The sequence below is a fragment of the Protopterus annectens genome, chromosome 11.part0 (assembly GCF_019279795.1).
Source record: "Protopterus annectens isolate FY-2018-M chromosome 11.part0, PAN1.0, whole genome shotgun sequence".
Classification (NCBI taxonomy): domain Eukaryota; kingdom Metazoa; phylum Chordata; order Ceratodontiformes; family Protopteridae; genus Protopterus; species Protopterus annectens.
In genome coordinates, this window is record NC_056745.1 from 1223274156 (window position 1) to 1223289291 (window position 15136).

At 41.0% G+C, this 15136-nt stretch overlaps 1 protein-coding gene across 3 annotated transcripts in view; it reads left to right on the forward strand.

Moving 5' to 3' along the window:
• MAPK8IP2 (mitogen-activated protein kinase 8 interacting protein 2) overlaps positions 1–14833 on the forward strand; it is a 788562-nt gene extending 773729 nt beyond the window's left edge. For all 3 annotated transcript variants that reach the window (XM_044088602.1, XM_044088603.1, XM_044088604.1), the window contains one exon: positions 13361–14833. In XM_044088602.1, the coding sequence (XP_043944537.1) occupies positions 13361–13433 (73 nt within the window). In that variant the 3' untranslated portion in view covers positions 13434–14833. The remainder of the gene's footprint in view (positions 1–13360) is intronic.
• The last annotated feature ends 303 nt before the right edge of the window (positions 14834–15136 follow it).

The window sequence follows — 15136 nt, forward strand, 5'->3', positions numbered from 1 at the left end:
AAATATGGCCGATTTCCCACCCTTTGCTGTGATTGGAAGGTTTTGAAAATGCTGAACTAAGCTAAGCTACGGGCAGACCTGCTTAGCTATGGTTGGCAGTGCTTAAAGGGACAGGTTCAGCATTGCTTACCAATGGGCAAATCCACTTAGCTGGGCTACTCATTGCTTAGTATTCATATGTACACGATGCTTACACCCGGTCAGCATAGATGTGCAATGCTTAGCATTGCTTATGTTTTATTTTATTGGACTACCACCTGTATGGGATTGATTCATCATTCATTACATACTATAGATTTATTTACCTTTCCTGACATCCCCCAGTTTGCTGCAATTACATTTATTCTTGTGTGACTATACTGTATGAGGCACTTGTGTTTATATGGGGGTTTCACTACTTTATTACATTGACACCTCACATCTGGGCCTAATACACTACTGTGGTAGAGAAATATAAGTTACTTCCTACATAAATATACAAATAAATTAAAACTGTAATGTTTACACATACAAAATGTAATTTGCTTTGGTGAGGCACAAACCATGAATGACGACATGCAAGGCATATGCTTTAACCACTGCACTATTGCAATTATGCTTGTGCTTAATGTCTATTGCTATTTAACTTATCGTGCCGTTTCAGCTGGGCTAAGCATAGCTAAGCAACGGGCACATCTGCGCAGCTATGCTTAAACTTTATTGCATATGTGAAAAAAATTTATTTGTTGTGTTTATTAATTCATACCCTTCAGAATATCCATGCTAATGCTTATCCTGTTATTCAATTAACTTTCTCGGTTTGTAGGGACAATTGTCCCTTACGGCTTTGTCCAAATTCCTTACTTTGATGGGTTGGGAGGTGTGCACTATTTGCTTCATACTCTGCTGAAAATTCATGCTTATGGTAAACCTGTTATTCTATCAACTTTCTGGCTTTGTAGGGATGATTGTCCCTTATGGCTTTGTCCAGATTTCTTACCCTGATGGGTTGGGGGTGTTATGAGCATTCTCTCTCTATTTAAATTGCTGTATGTCAATTCTGGTGTGCAAGGGGCATGTGTATTGTGAGAGCACTGCTCTTGGACACACCCCCTGCACTCGTACACAGAACCATGCCCGTTTTACAACACGCCAACATGCCTTCATGAATATGCATGGCGCGCTGCCGTGCTGCACAGGAATGGTCCCTTCCATGCAGGAATAAGCTATTCCTGCACGGAAGTTACCTGAATCTGGAGGATTAAGTCTGAAACTCAAATGTATGTCATTATTTAGTGACTTTAATCCATAGTGATTTGCCAGCAAACCACAAATTTTATGAGGAACAGATCAAAAATATGAGGCAAAAATCTGGATATTCTGTGAATACACAGTGGAGAGCTATGCTCTGTGCATATTATTGCATATATTTTGCACATTTAAAATGACTGAAATTAGTAAATAATATCGGCACATTTTGTGTACAGATAAATTGTAAAAGAGAATACTGCCAGAATGCCTTATGTTTGTATACAGAAAATGAAGTATAGCAGATAGGGTACTGTATGCTTTTTATATGTCTTATAATGATGAAACAAAGATGTTCAGAACAAAGGAAATCAGTGCTGTGGACATTGTAGAGACCATGATTTTATGCAAGAAGCAGAATGTGCTTATTTAATGGAGCACTGTATAGCACTGAGCAATACTTAACACATAATTCTGAAGGAGTGATAAATATATATATATATATATATATATATTTTTTGGGATGTCCTAAATTTTATATAAGGAGGAAACAGAGAGGTCACTAAACAAGAGAATACTGGAACAAGTGGGCAACATTCAATATCAGTGAATGACCAACCCAGCTAGCTAGACAATTTGTGAAAATAATATCGCATTTAAGAGATGATTCGAAACATTGGTTGTTAAATATGGAGAGTTATAGGATATTGAAATATCAAACTCATCATCCATAGGAACCTAATATGGATATAATTTTTTTCAGGTTTTTTTGTAAAGATAAAAAATGTTGCTGTCGCTTTGAATAACTAAGTTGCTTAATGGGTGAATGGCTATTTAAGATAATGTTTCTGGATGGTTCTGTTTCATCTGCTTGAAGGCTGTTCAGCCTATATACCTGAGATTTTTAAGTTAATTTTAATAAAGGTTAACTTTTATTATAGACAACAGTTTCTTTATTAATAGTTGTCCATAGCTCATGGTATAAAAGTGGTTTAACTATTAGTCCCAGGCAGAAAGATATCCATCCACTTACCTCGAAACCTGTCTTAAATGCGTTGCATGTAGCAATGAATTCTGAAGCCATATCTGAACACATCACAAATGTACATCAGTCTAAACTGTCTCTGACTTTGCCTCAAAGTTTTGCTCTGTCCCTCATAAAGTTTGTGATTTTTTTAGTAAACATCCACCAAGGACAATCACAGGGTCTTCTTCACATATGTCCGCAATCTCAAAGGCAACACCCAAATCTGCTCTGAACTGGTGGTCAATAATGCCTCATACACAAATGCCATAGATATAGCCAACCTGCTGGCAGATAGGTTCAGTGAAAACTTCAACCCCCTGCCCCCCCATCAGTAAACCAGGACATCCCCAGCCCCTGCCCCGCTCCCCTCATCACCAGGGAGCAGGTCCTTAATGCCTTCTCAAAGGCAAAAAATACAGTCTCTATGGGACCTGATAACATCCCTGGCAGTATCCTACATGAACTCAGGCATGAGATCTCAGTTCCATTAGACACCCTATTCAACCAAAGCCTGAGCACCAGCTTCATCCCAGCTGAATGGAAGACAACCACTGTCATCCCTCTACACAAAGGTGGAGCATCCACTGACCCAGGCAATTAAAGGTCCTTCAGCCTAACTAGCCTGAACTGCAAGGCCATGGAATGCATTATCATGGACCTTATAAGCAAGGACATTGGCAACCTCCAAAATGCTTGACCCCACAAAGTTTGGTTTTGTCAAAGTGAGAATATGCCTGTTAAACCTGGTCGACTTCTTTGAAACAGTCACCAAAACTATGTATGAGGGCAAGATGGTGCACACCACCTACCTTGACCTAGCCAAAGCCTTTGACATTATTCCTCACTTGGGCATAATAGATAAACACTTCCAGCTAGGCATCAACTCATATGTTACCAGATGGGTAGCTAACTGGCTCACCAATTGAAGCCACTCATTCAAAGAAGGGGAAGCCACCTCTAGTAGTATACCCATAATGAGCAGTGTACCCCAAGGATTAGTCTTGGGGCTTCTACTATTCGATATATACTTTTCAGAGGTGCAAGCCAAAAACAGTGGTCTGTGGCTGACCAAGTTTGCAGATGACTGCAAGCTGGGTGCTGTCTTAAATTTCCCTAGTGATGTGAACATCCTCCAAGAGGGCCTTACCCAAACTAATGACTGGTGCCAGAAGCATGGCCTCAAACTGAATGCCAAGAAATGTATCAGTATCCCCTTTGGGGAAATGTCATCCCCACTAATTATTACATTAATAACAATGTACTAAGCATGCAATAAGTCGTGAGGGACTTGGGCACCCAGGTTGATAGCAACCTTACTTTTGAGCACCATGTTGCCTCCATTGTATGGAAGGCTTTCTACATGACCCACCTGATAAATAAGGGTATTTCATCCAGGAACAAGGAGGTCATAACATCTCTGTACTTCTCCCTTATCAGACCCATTATTGAGTACAATGGCCCCTTCTGCATGTCCCTTGCCAAGCACAAGCAGCAGTTGGAGAGACCACAGAGGTTCCTGACCAGGTAAATCCAGGGTCTCAAACACCTATCCTATACAGGTAGGCTAAAAGCCCTGTCTCTCTTCTCATTCTCATACAAACTGCTCAGAAGTGACCTGTGTCTGGCATACAAGGCCATTTCAGACCCAGCCTTGATGGAGTTGCTGCATACCCGTAAGACAAATTCCACTCATGCAACCCACATGCAAGGCCTTAACCTGGTCTGGGACATTAATAGAACTTGTTGGCAGGATTAGATTTGTGTCACAAAGACTCCCCATCTGTAGAACAGAGTCCCTCTCCATGTCAAGCAGAGTACCTCTCTAGCCCTCTTTAAGAGGAACCTGGATGACTGGATGGGAAACAAAAAATATACCCCTGGGATCCCACCAGTGTCCCTGTTGGACAGGGAAACAGGTGCTGACTTTCAGGGAACATGGGCAAAATTCTTGCCTAGGCTTATAATGGCCTCCTGGCCAACAGCCTAGTATCATCCTATGAACCTATAAGTAGACAGAAAAAAATAATTGCATTTAAAGGTCTTTATATTCATCAGAAAATGTTAAGTGAACAGTACATGCAAAATAAAAGTTACCTATAATTTTGGGTTTTTGTACCTCGTTATTTATTTTTTCTTTATTTTTTCCCCTGATTCTTGAGGAAATAGGTTGAGAACTTTACAAACATTAAATTATAACTATACAGTGTTGCATGAACTTGCACACTTTCATATCCGTGAATGTGCAGTTCTTTCACTACCCAACACTAGTGAAAACATAGGCTCATAGGTGTGTACTAGGCTAATGGCCTTGGAGCCTTTACAAGCCCAGCCCATAGGATTATCCTGGCAATGTGCCACCTGACCTTAGTTCCCAGTGCCTCTGTCAAGTAGAGCCACTGGAGTTATTCCCAAGGTGAATTTTCTATTTCGCATCTACTCATCAAGATTTCTCTTGAAGAGGACCAGTGAGGTGCTCTGCTTGACATGTATGGGAAATCTATTCCATAGCATGGGCAGTCACTGGGTTATGAACCTGTGCCTCCAGCATGTTCTGTTGATTGTGGTAATGAGGTTGAGGTCTCTGGAGCATGTGGTGTGGAGAGATTGGGATTTCTTTAGATGTAGCATTTCTAACAGAGCTGGGTCAGACATGGCTTTGTAAGTCAAGCAGAGATCGCCTCTAAGTAGGTGATATGAGACAGAGAATAGTTGGAGTTTTTTGAGTCTGTCCATATGGGACAAGTGTTTTAGGCCTAGGATCCTCTTTGTGAGGTACTTTTGCGGCCTCTCCAGTTGTTGCAGGTGTCTAGTGAGGTACATGCCAAATGGGGCATTGTACTCAATGATTGGCCTAATGAGGGAAGAGTAGAGGGAGGCAATGACCTCTTTCTTCCTGGATACAAAACCCTTGGTAATGAGATGTGCCACACATAAGGACTTTCTGACCACAGTGTCAATGTGGTGGTCAAAAAGAGAGGTTGCTGTCAACCTGTGTTCCCAGATCTCTTATAATGCCTTCTATTTTCAGTGGACTACCATCATTTTGTTAACTCAAGGGAACTGTGTTTTTCCCAAAGGGGATGAAGACACATTTTTTGGCATTGAATTTAAGGCCATGGTTCTGACACCAGTCGTTGGTCTCATTGAGGCCTTTCTTTAGGATGTCAACATCCCTTGGGGAGTTAATAATAGCTCCCAACTTGCAATCATCTGTGAACTTTGTCAGTCAGAGTCCCTTCGTGTTGGTCTGGACTTCAGAGAAGTAGATACCAAACAGGAGAGGACCCAGGACCAAACTCTGTGGGACTCCACTCGTGACTGGTCAGCAGTTTGACTTGGAGTCAGCTACTTTCACACTGTGGGTTCTATCTGTGAGCAAGTTTGAAACCCACCTAGTGATATAGGGGTTGATGCCTAGCTTGTTTTTCTATGATTCCTGAGTGGGGAATGGTATCAAAGGCCTTGGCCAGATCAAGGTAGGCTGTATGAACCACCTTACCTTCATCCACAGCTCTGGTGACTGACTCAAAGAAGTCGACCAAGTGAGCAGGCATGATCTACCCTTCACAAAACCAAACTGTGTAGCATCCAGAGTCTGGAGATTCTCTATATCCTTGTTTATTAAGTCCATGATGATGTGTTCCATAGCATTGCAGATCAGACTCGTCAAGCTTATGGGGCGATAGTTCGCGGGGTCTGTAGTCACTCATCCTTTGTGAAGAGGGATGACTGTAGCAGTGCTCCATTCGATAGGGACAAAGCCTGAGGTGAGGCTGTGATTGAACAGGCATACAGGTGAGGTGCCAGTTCACTCTGTAGTTCACGTAGAACACAGCCAGTGATACTGTCAGGTCCCATAGAAGCTGTATTCTTGGCGCTGGACAGTGCTGTTTTAACCTGTGCAGCAGTAATACTGGGTGACTGGCAATCTACTGATATTGTGATTGGTCCTTTGGGTAGGTGGAGGGATAAAGTTAGCACTGAGTCTGTCCGCCAGTATATTTGCAATATCTGTTGGCTCGGTATAGGAGGTATCATTGTGCAGTAGCTCAGAGCAAATCTGGGTATTGCCATGGAGATTCTTTACATAAATATAGAAGGCCTTGTGTTGTCTTTACTATCTGCTGCAACTCTGTTTTTATAGCTAGTTCAGAGGATTTGATGAAGGATCTCAACCTTTTGTTGAGTCTGATAAGGGAGCTTTTCCAGTCTTGGGACTTCACCTTATTCTGCATCAGTTTCCTCCTTCTGTTGTAGAGTTTGTTTATGGCAGGGGACCACCATATTGGCTTCCTTTCTTTTGAGGAGTTCTGTTGGGTATGGTGAGATCTAGGCATTTGTGTACGTGTTCGTACAGTGCATTGGTGTATGATTTGGCGGTCATGCAACTATTCTCCATTTGCATGGGTGTCGTGAAGTTAGCCACCTCTGTTTTTAGAAGCCCAAAGTTAGCTTTGTTGAAGTTTTTCATGGTGGTTACCTTTGTTGGGGGGGGGGGGGGGTGGCAGGGATGTGGATTTCCAAGGTGATTAGCTTGTGATCGGATCTAACCAGGGAGGAGTTGACTATTGGTGTAGAGCAACGGTCGTCCATGTTAGTAATGACCAGGTCAAGGATGTTGCTACCTCTAGTGGGGGTAAGAATGAGCTGGTCCAGGGCATTGGAATTAATGAATTCCAAAAAGTGTTGGGCAAGTGTATTGATACATGAGTAGTTTTCCCAGTTAATGGAGGGGTAGTTGAAGTCACCCAGTATGAGAGTGTTAGGTTGGACCCTGATATTCTCCAGGGTGCTTAGGAATGTGGAGTGTGAATCTTGGGATATGGTTGGGGACCTATAACAGGTTACGACCTGAATCACTGTCTTACCCAATGTTAGCTGCACTTGAAGTATCTCAGATGCATTATGTTGGGCAACCAGTCAGGAGGTGTGCGCATCCTTTATGAATACAGAAACACCACCACCTTTGGAGCTTTGGTCCAAGTTCTGGGGCCGAAAGGTGTGGAATGAGTTGTAGCCTGGTAGTGCAGGGGTCCTTTCTGCTGCCTTGAACCAGATCTCTGTTACAGCACAAATGTCTATGTTCTCCATTTTAAGGAGTACTTCGAGTAAGTGCATTTTGAGATTTAGACTTCTAGCGTTGAGCAGCATGACCCTCAAATTGAATTTGTTTATAGCTGTTATGGTGGTAATTTGGTCTTTGGAACACCGCCTAAAAAAGGCACTATAGGGGTGGCAAGCCTTGGCCAGTACCTGGAAGCCCAGGGGTGACAGATGCAGGCCATCTCTGGCAAAACATCGAGGTCTGTCAGTCATGTCATCCCAGGCAGACAGATACTGGATCCCCTTAGAATGACACCAGAAAGTTAGCCAATTGTTGAAATCAGTCATTTTCTGCTTGTACTGTGGTATCATTCTGGGTGATGGTAGGATGCTGCTCAGGGCTAGGGTCATACCCGCCTGAGCTACATGATCTGAGAGCTCCTCAATGTCTCTTTTCATGTAGTCCAGGGAGGTACATCTAAGGTCATTCACACCCACATGTACATGGCAAAACATGTTATAAAATCTTTGTTTGTTACAGTGGCAGTAGATATACAAACAGAGACATAAGCATTGACCATGAAAGTCAGTAATGGTTTGAAATTTCAAGACTGATAAATACAAGACTGGGAATACGGAGACTGAATGTACAAAACTTGGGACTTTCCTAGACCACTGTGCCTCTAAATATTCTGTTCCCTCTGAGGTACAGTGATTTCACAGTATATATAAATAATGGCATGAGGATGCAGTGGGGCTTGGCCCCTGCAAATAAATAAATAAATAAAGAACAGTAGTTGTCAACATTTGCTGTTCTCATTTTTGTCATAATTCCATGACTCACAGTTATAGGTCTCAACATTACAACAGGGAGATAAATTGGTAAGAGTTTAAATTGTGACTCTCATAAATGTGAGACCTGGAATAGTGAGACTGAATGTGGAAAAATGGGGACTTGCATATCTTAAGTCCAGGTTTGCAGTGCTTCAGAATATTCCTTTTTCTCCAAGGTATGGTGATCTCAGAGTGAGTATATATAAGTAGCAGGGGTATGAGCTTTAGCCCCCCCAAAAAAAAAAATATGGTGCAAAGAGTATCTCCCCTAAAAAATAACTTTAAAAGATAACAGAAATAGCAGATATTCCCTGTTTTCTGTTGTAATTCTGTGACTCACAAACACAGGTCTTAGAATTCCAACAGGTAGCCCAATAATGTCAGGTGACAACTTTCAGGCCCATACATACTGCCCATTTCCATAACCGCCTTTAATCCCTGAGTTCTGCCTAATGTCTTTGTTCTCCTTAATATTAAGAGCTTCTTGTAGAAGCTGTGTAGTTGTGAATTTCTCTACGCTAAATGCATCTATCACTGTTCTTTAAATAAATGTAAAATCCTTCCTCCTGGGTCATCTTTTCATTTTACACTGGTCCTTCTAGAACACTGCTACGTTTTCCTTCAGCATTTGAATGATGGGACCCTATTTTACATTGCTTGAAGAATAGTAATGCACAAGTGCATATGCATTGTTTAAAATAATGATAACATATGTGCGATGATGGAGGAAAGTAATATTTGAAAACTATGATCATGCATATGGCAATCCTTTGCAAAAGAACATCAGGCAGAGAGATGTGTTAAGTCCTCATTCAACACATTGTGAAACTGGGAAGAATTGAATAGTTTGAAGAGAATGTAATGAAGTGTGTGAAACTGGGTAAGTGGGGAAGGAAATAAATGCAGCATCTTCATCGGTTGAAAGCCACTGCATGCAGCATACATCTGATACAGTATGAAGCAGTCAGTTCTGTTTGCTAGATCCACCCTCTCCAAATAAACAAACGAAAGCCCCATACTCAAAATCCTGTGTTAGGTTGGCAAATGGAGACTGTACTGCGTCATTTATCTGTCTGTTGCAGTTCAAAAGTATGAGACATAAGACATTTAATTTTTCTGGATATTTTAACCAGTAGTACATACATCTCAGAACTAACTTTGCCAACCTAAAGGAGGATTGCTTTCCATTACATAAGCAATGCTAAGACCTAATGAGTAGTTTGTCATGTACAGCAAAGTTGAGTATACAGAAAAGTGAGATTGCTTCAAAGGTACAATTCTTCAATCCTCTTCACTGATTCATAGGTACTTCCTAGGCTATTGATCAGTGGATATCTTAACAAGTATAGTCTTACATTCACATGGTAGCTTTTTAGCCCTTATTTTGTGTGCCAATAACCCAGAGGACAGAAAAGCAAGGATATGTTGGGACATTTACTTGTTGCTCCTAGCTATGAGGGACATGAGTGCTGAACACACAGTGAATTACTGTTGAATAGAGTAAAAAAGTAGTTTGCTTTATCTGGAGTGAAATACAGTTGTATAGAAGTGTTATTCTTTGTGAAGCATAGCTATCCCTGCAACATGTCCTATTTATGCTGTAAAAGAGATTGGGATCTCTTCAGTGAGTGTTCACATTGCCATTGGACGTGCACTGTGCAGTAGGTCTGACAAGAATGGTTCTGTTACATTACCATTGGACGTGCACTGTGCAGTAGGTCTGACAAGAATGGTTCTGTCACATTACCATTGGACGTGCACTGTGCAGTAGGTCTGACAAGAATGGTTCTGTCACATTACCATTGGACATGCACTGTGCAGTAGGTCTGACAAGAATGGTTCTGTCACATTACCATTGGACGTGCACTGTGCAGTAGGTCTGACAAGAATGGTTCTGTCACATTACCATTGGACGTGTACTGTGCAGTAGGTCTGACAAGAATGGTTCTGTCACATTACCATTGGACGTGCACTGTGCAGTAGGTCTGACAAGAATGGTTCTGTCACATTACCATTGGACATGCACTGTGCAGTAGGTCTGACAAGAATGGTTCTGTCACATTACCATTGGACGTGCACTGTGCAGTAGGTCTGACAAGAATGGTTCTGTCACATTACCATTGGACGTGTACTGTGCAGTAGGTCTGACAAAAATAGTTCTGTTACATTACCATTGGACGTGCACTGTGCAGTAGGTCTGACATGAATGGTTCTGTTACATTACCATTGGACGTGCACTGTGTAGTAGGTCTGACAAGAATGGTTCTGTCACATTACCATTGGAAGTGCACTGTGCAGTAGGTCTGACAAAAATGGTTCTGTTACATTATCATTGGACGTGCACTGTGCAGTAGGTCTGACATGAATGGTTCTGTTACATTACCATTGGACGTGCACTGTGCAGTGGGTCTGACAAGAATGGTTCTGTCACATTACCATTGGATGTGCACTGTGCAGTAGGTCTGACAAGAATGGCTCTGTTGAGGCTCTGCACATGAGTGAAAGCTCACCTCTTAGCAGCCTGCAAGAGAGTGAGAAGAAGGACAAAGTTGGGAAATGCTCTGCTTTGTTTTTATGATTTAGGCCCATTTTTAGTGAGAAAGTGTTGTGGTCATTCCAGCTATGACAAGTGTTTGGAGAGCTCCGCACTGAAATAAACATTGTATTCCATAATCTGCCTAGTAAGAGCTAAGCACAGTGGAGTGATTACGTCTATGTGATGGTTTGTCTCAGCATGCTTACCTTTTGCTCAACTGATTGGATTACTACAGACTCGCTCTTTCTTGAGGAGTGTTGAGACCTCACACTCCTGTCCTGTTCCAGAATCTTTCCTAGAGATTCTTACTCCTGAAGTTTTGGATTCTTACTGTTAATGCAGCATTAATCTACTCAGTCTAAACCACACTACTCTAATTTAGTTGCATCCTCATTCATTTTTCTCCAAATTGCTATCTGACATATAGCAAACCACATAATCAGTCCAGAAAGGCATACACATTCTCCTTAGACCCACAACAGTATCAGGAACTAATGTAAATTTGCAAGACAAAACCTCCGCTGGACTTCAAAGCCACTCTACTGGGTGCCTCACATTATAGCAAGGCTGCTCCAAAGCCACAAAGCAGTATTTTAATAAACCAAAATGTAAGTACTTTCATTTCCAATACTACAGAAACATTGTCAGACAAACAGATACACCATCTCACATCATTTAAATACTATAAATGCTAAACCTGACTTCCTTAGGAGGGTGGTGCTGGAGTGCAAAACATTTTATACAACATCTCACTTCCTTGGGAAGGTGGTGCCAAAGTACAAAGCATTTTATGCAACAGAGCCTTCATGCTAAATAAAATCCTAATACATATTATAATCCTAAAATGTTAAAAACCAAGATTCAAAAATGTATATACATACGTAAGTATTGGTACCAATAATTAAATAACATTAGTTAAAATATATACTAAAAAAAGTACATATTATTTAGTGGTAGACATCAAACAGTATCTGCTTTTAACTTTTTTTTGTTTTGCAATACAATCCAGGTATTTATTTATTACAGAATATGATTAAGAAACACTGAGCAACTGTTTTTGGATCATTGGGACTTACGGGCAGGTTGAGACCTGAACCTAAATTTGTTTACAGTAATAACAAAAAATTTAAGTGTATTTTTGAAACCAATAAGCAACCAATGAATGGTCACACCAGTGGGTGTGGAATGAAAAAATGTGCGGCCTGCCGACAATGCAGGTACATCCTGGAAGTTAGTAATTTCCTTGTTCATGGGTGCCCCCACTTGTTTACTGTTATTGGTAAATATGATTGCAATACTAAGGGAGTAGTTTATATTAGTTTTTGTGCCACTTGTTCTGCTTTTTAATTTGGCAAACCTAATGGCCCCTTATATATGAGAATTTACCAGCATCTTTATGCTATTAAGAGCAAAGACACAAGTAATGCACTTTACAAACATTCCACTATGTGTCCTGGTTTTAAAAAATGTGTATTTGTTATTTTGGAAAAGATGGGTGTGTTAGATATAGGGGTGACTGGGAGACCTTGGTGGAGAAAAGGGAACTGTATTGGCAAGTCATTTTAAATGCCACTACTCCCCCAGGGCTTAATGAGTGCATATCGATTAAACCCATTTTAAAGTTAAAAGCAGGTACTGTTTGATCTCCGTCACTAAATATGTACTTTTTTAGTATATATTTTAACTATTGTTATTTAATTATTGGTATCAATACTTATGTTGTATATACATTTTTGATTCTTGTTTTTTAGCATTTTAGAATTACAATACGTATTAGCCTTTTATTTAGCATGGAGGCTTCTTCTTCTTTCAGCTTTTTCCCAGTTAGGGGTTGCCACAGCAGATCAACTGTCTGCTCATGATTGGCAGTGGAGTTTTACAGTGTCAAGTTGCCAGCCCAGCACCCAACCTTCCACAGAAGGCACACACATGCACACACTCACACCTAGGGCTAATTTAGGGTGTCCAATCCACCTACAGCATGTCTTTGGGATGTGGGAGGAAACCGGAGCACCCGGAGGAAGCCCACGCGGTCACACGGAGGACATGCAGACTCCACACAGAAGGCACCCCAGCTGAGGATCGAACCGGAGAACCTCTTGCTGTGAGGCGACAATGCTAACCACTGCACCACCACGGCCGCCCTATTTAGCATGGAGGCTATGTTGCATAAAATGTTTTGTACTTTGGCACCACCTTCCCAAGGAAGTGAGATGTTGCATAAAATGTTGTATAAAATGTTTTGCACTCCGGCACCACCCTCCTAAGGAAATGAGGTTTAGCATGTATAGTATTTAAATGATGTGAGGTAGTGTATCTGTTTGTCTGATGAGGTTTCTGTAGTATTGGAAACGAAAGCGCTTACATCTTGGTTTATTAAAATACCATTTTTTGGCTTTGGAGTAGCGTTTCTTCTTCATTCCATGTTATTTTTCACTGTTGGGCCTGGTTACTTGATTATTATAGCAAGACTTCAGTTGTAAGACTATATCTTTTTTTAATTATGCAAAAGGACAGATCGACCAGAATGTCAAGTAAGTCTTTTTATGATTTAATTTTCATATTTCGGTGTTGCATTTAAATGTTTTGAATAAATGCAGTTTGTATTCTTCCTTCATCCAAAATGCAAACTGACAGTGATTAGTAAGATTACATGGCTATAAACTATCCTTTGTGTTGTTTCTGTCTTCCAGACGAGCATTCCAAGAATATTACCAGGAGCACCTGGAGTATGCCTGCCCCACTGAGGACATCTACTTGGAGTGACCTGCCATTTGCTTCAGCCAACAGGAAACAGCCAACCAAACTGATGGGGCAGGGTAGAGGACAGTCGTTATTAAGGGAGGGAGGGTAGCCGGGAGGGGAGGGAACCTGTATAGTAAAAGACAATAGCATTCTTCTGGAATTCCTTTTTCAAGCCCTACTTCTCTGCTTATGCATCTATTTGCGGTTTTAGGTGCACAGTACCAATTACTGCATGACTTCACCAGTAATGGACATGTGGACAGCAGGCTTCAACTGCAAAAGAGGGCAATTGGCCCTGGTCAGCTTCCCTAATGGGAAAACACAAGCATGTATTTTTTTTTTCTTTTAGGGGGTAACAATAGGTGAGTTAAGATGCCGCTGCTGCTGTTACTGCTTGGTAATCATCTTTTCTACTACATTTTCTCACAAGTTCCTATACATTTGGCCAAAATCCATTTTAGAAGACACGTGGCAATACTTTATTTATCTGCTCATCTATGTGTCTGGCTTTTATTTATTTAAAGCTATACAACATATTTTTATCAAGTAAGTATCCAATGCAGATGAGAATAATATGTGGCAAAAATAGATGATTTATCAGAACTAGTTTGTGAATTTTGATCCTATTTTTTTTTTGAGGGGGAGGGTTAATGACTGTTTTCTGCCCATGTCACTTTAACAGAATATCCTAGCACTGTGCTCAGCTGGATATAAGGCAAGGATAACTAGGTACACATGTCGTTAGTCAACAGAGCCTTCTAGGCATTGGTAGCCTGGATTCTGCAGCCTTGATGACAAGTGAACCAAGATGCATTACTTCAAAAAAAAAAAAAAAAAAAAAAAAAAAAACAGAGCCAGAGCCAGTAATCTGCACAGATGGATGCCACACAGCAGTTATCTGTTTTGAATGGAACAACTTTTGCTATTACTGTGTCAGTGATGCTGTTATGGGTAATTCCATGTTGGTCCAGAATTTGGGACTGAGCACACCAGAAACTGAAAAATATTCTTTTTCTTAAAAGCTTCTGTGGAGATGCATAATACCAATGGCCCTGTGCTGTAGAGCATTTCCTATTGATAGTCCAAAGGTAAAGTGACTTTATTACAGCAGCTTTCAGAGCTATCAGCACAAAGGTCAATATTGGGTGCTGAAAAATATTCCATGGAAACTTAAATTTGGGAATCTGGTTTCAAGCTGCTTGGAGGACTTTACTATTACTGAAAGCTTACAGGACTGGATCATTGAAGGAGAGATGATTTGCTGCTACATGACTGAAGGACTGAATTGCACAAGACACAAGCATGGATCCCAAACAGAGGGATCCGTAAAAGGTACTGAAGGGATTATTAAAGCTAGGACTAGCTCTGTGTGTGCATATGGTAATCTAGACTAATGTCACAATAAACCACAGTGGATCACAGATTACACTGTTTATTTTTGTACACATTTAAACCCCAGTGAACTGGAAGCACTGTTTGGAAATCATTAGGCTGCCACTGTTTTTCGTTTTTCAATAACATGATGACGTACAGAGGCTATCAAATAATTACAGGGAAAGCACTGGTATTTAGTTACTTGAGCACTGGTATTTAGTTACTTGTTTTATTTCATAACCAAAGAGATTAGCTGGCAGGATTCCCATAAAAGAGCAGCTTGTCTGATGTCACAGAATAATATTAACCGTACAAGGCAGTCTACACAGGGTAGATGCAAGGTAAGTACT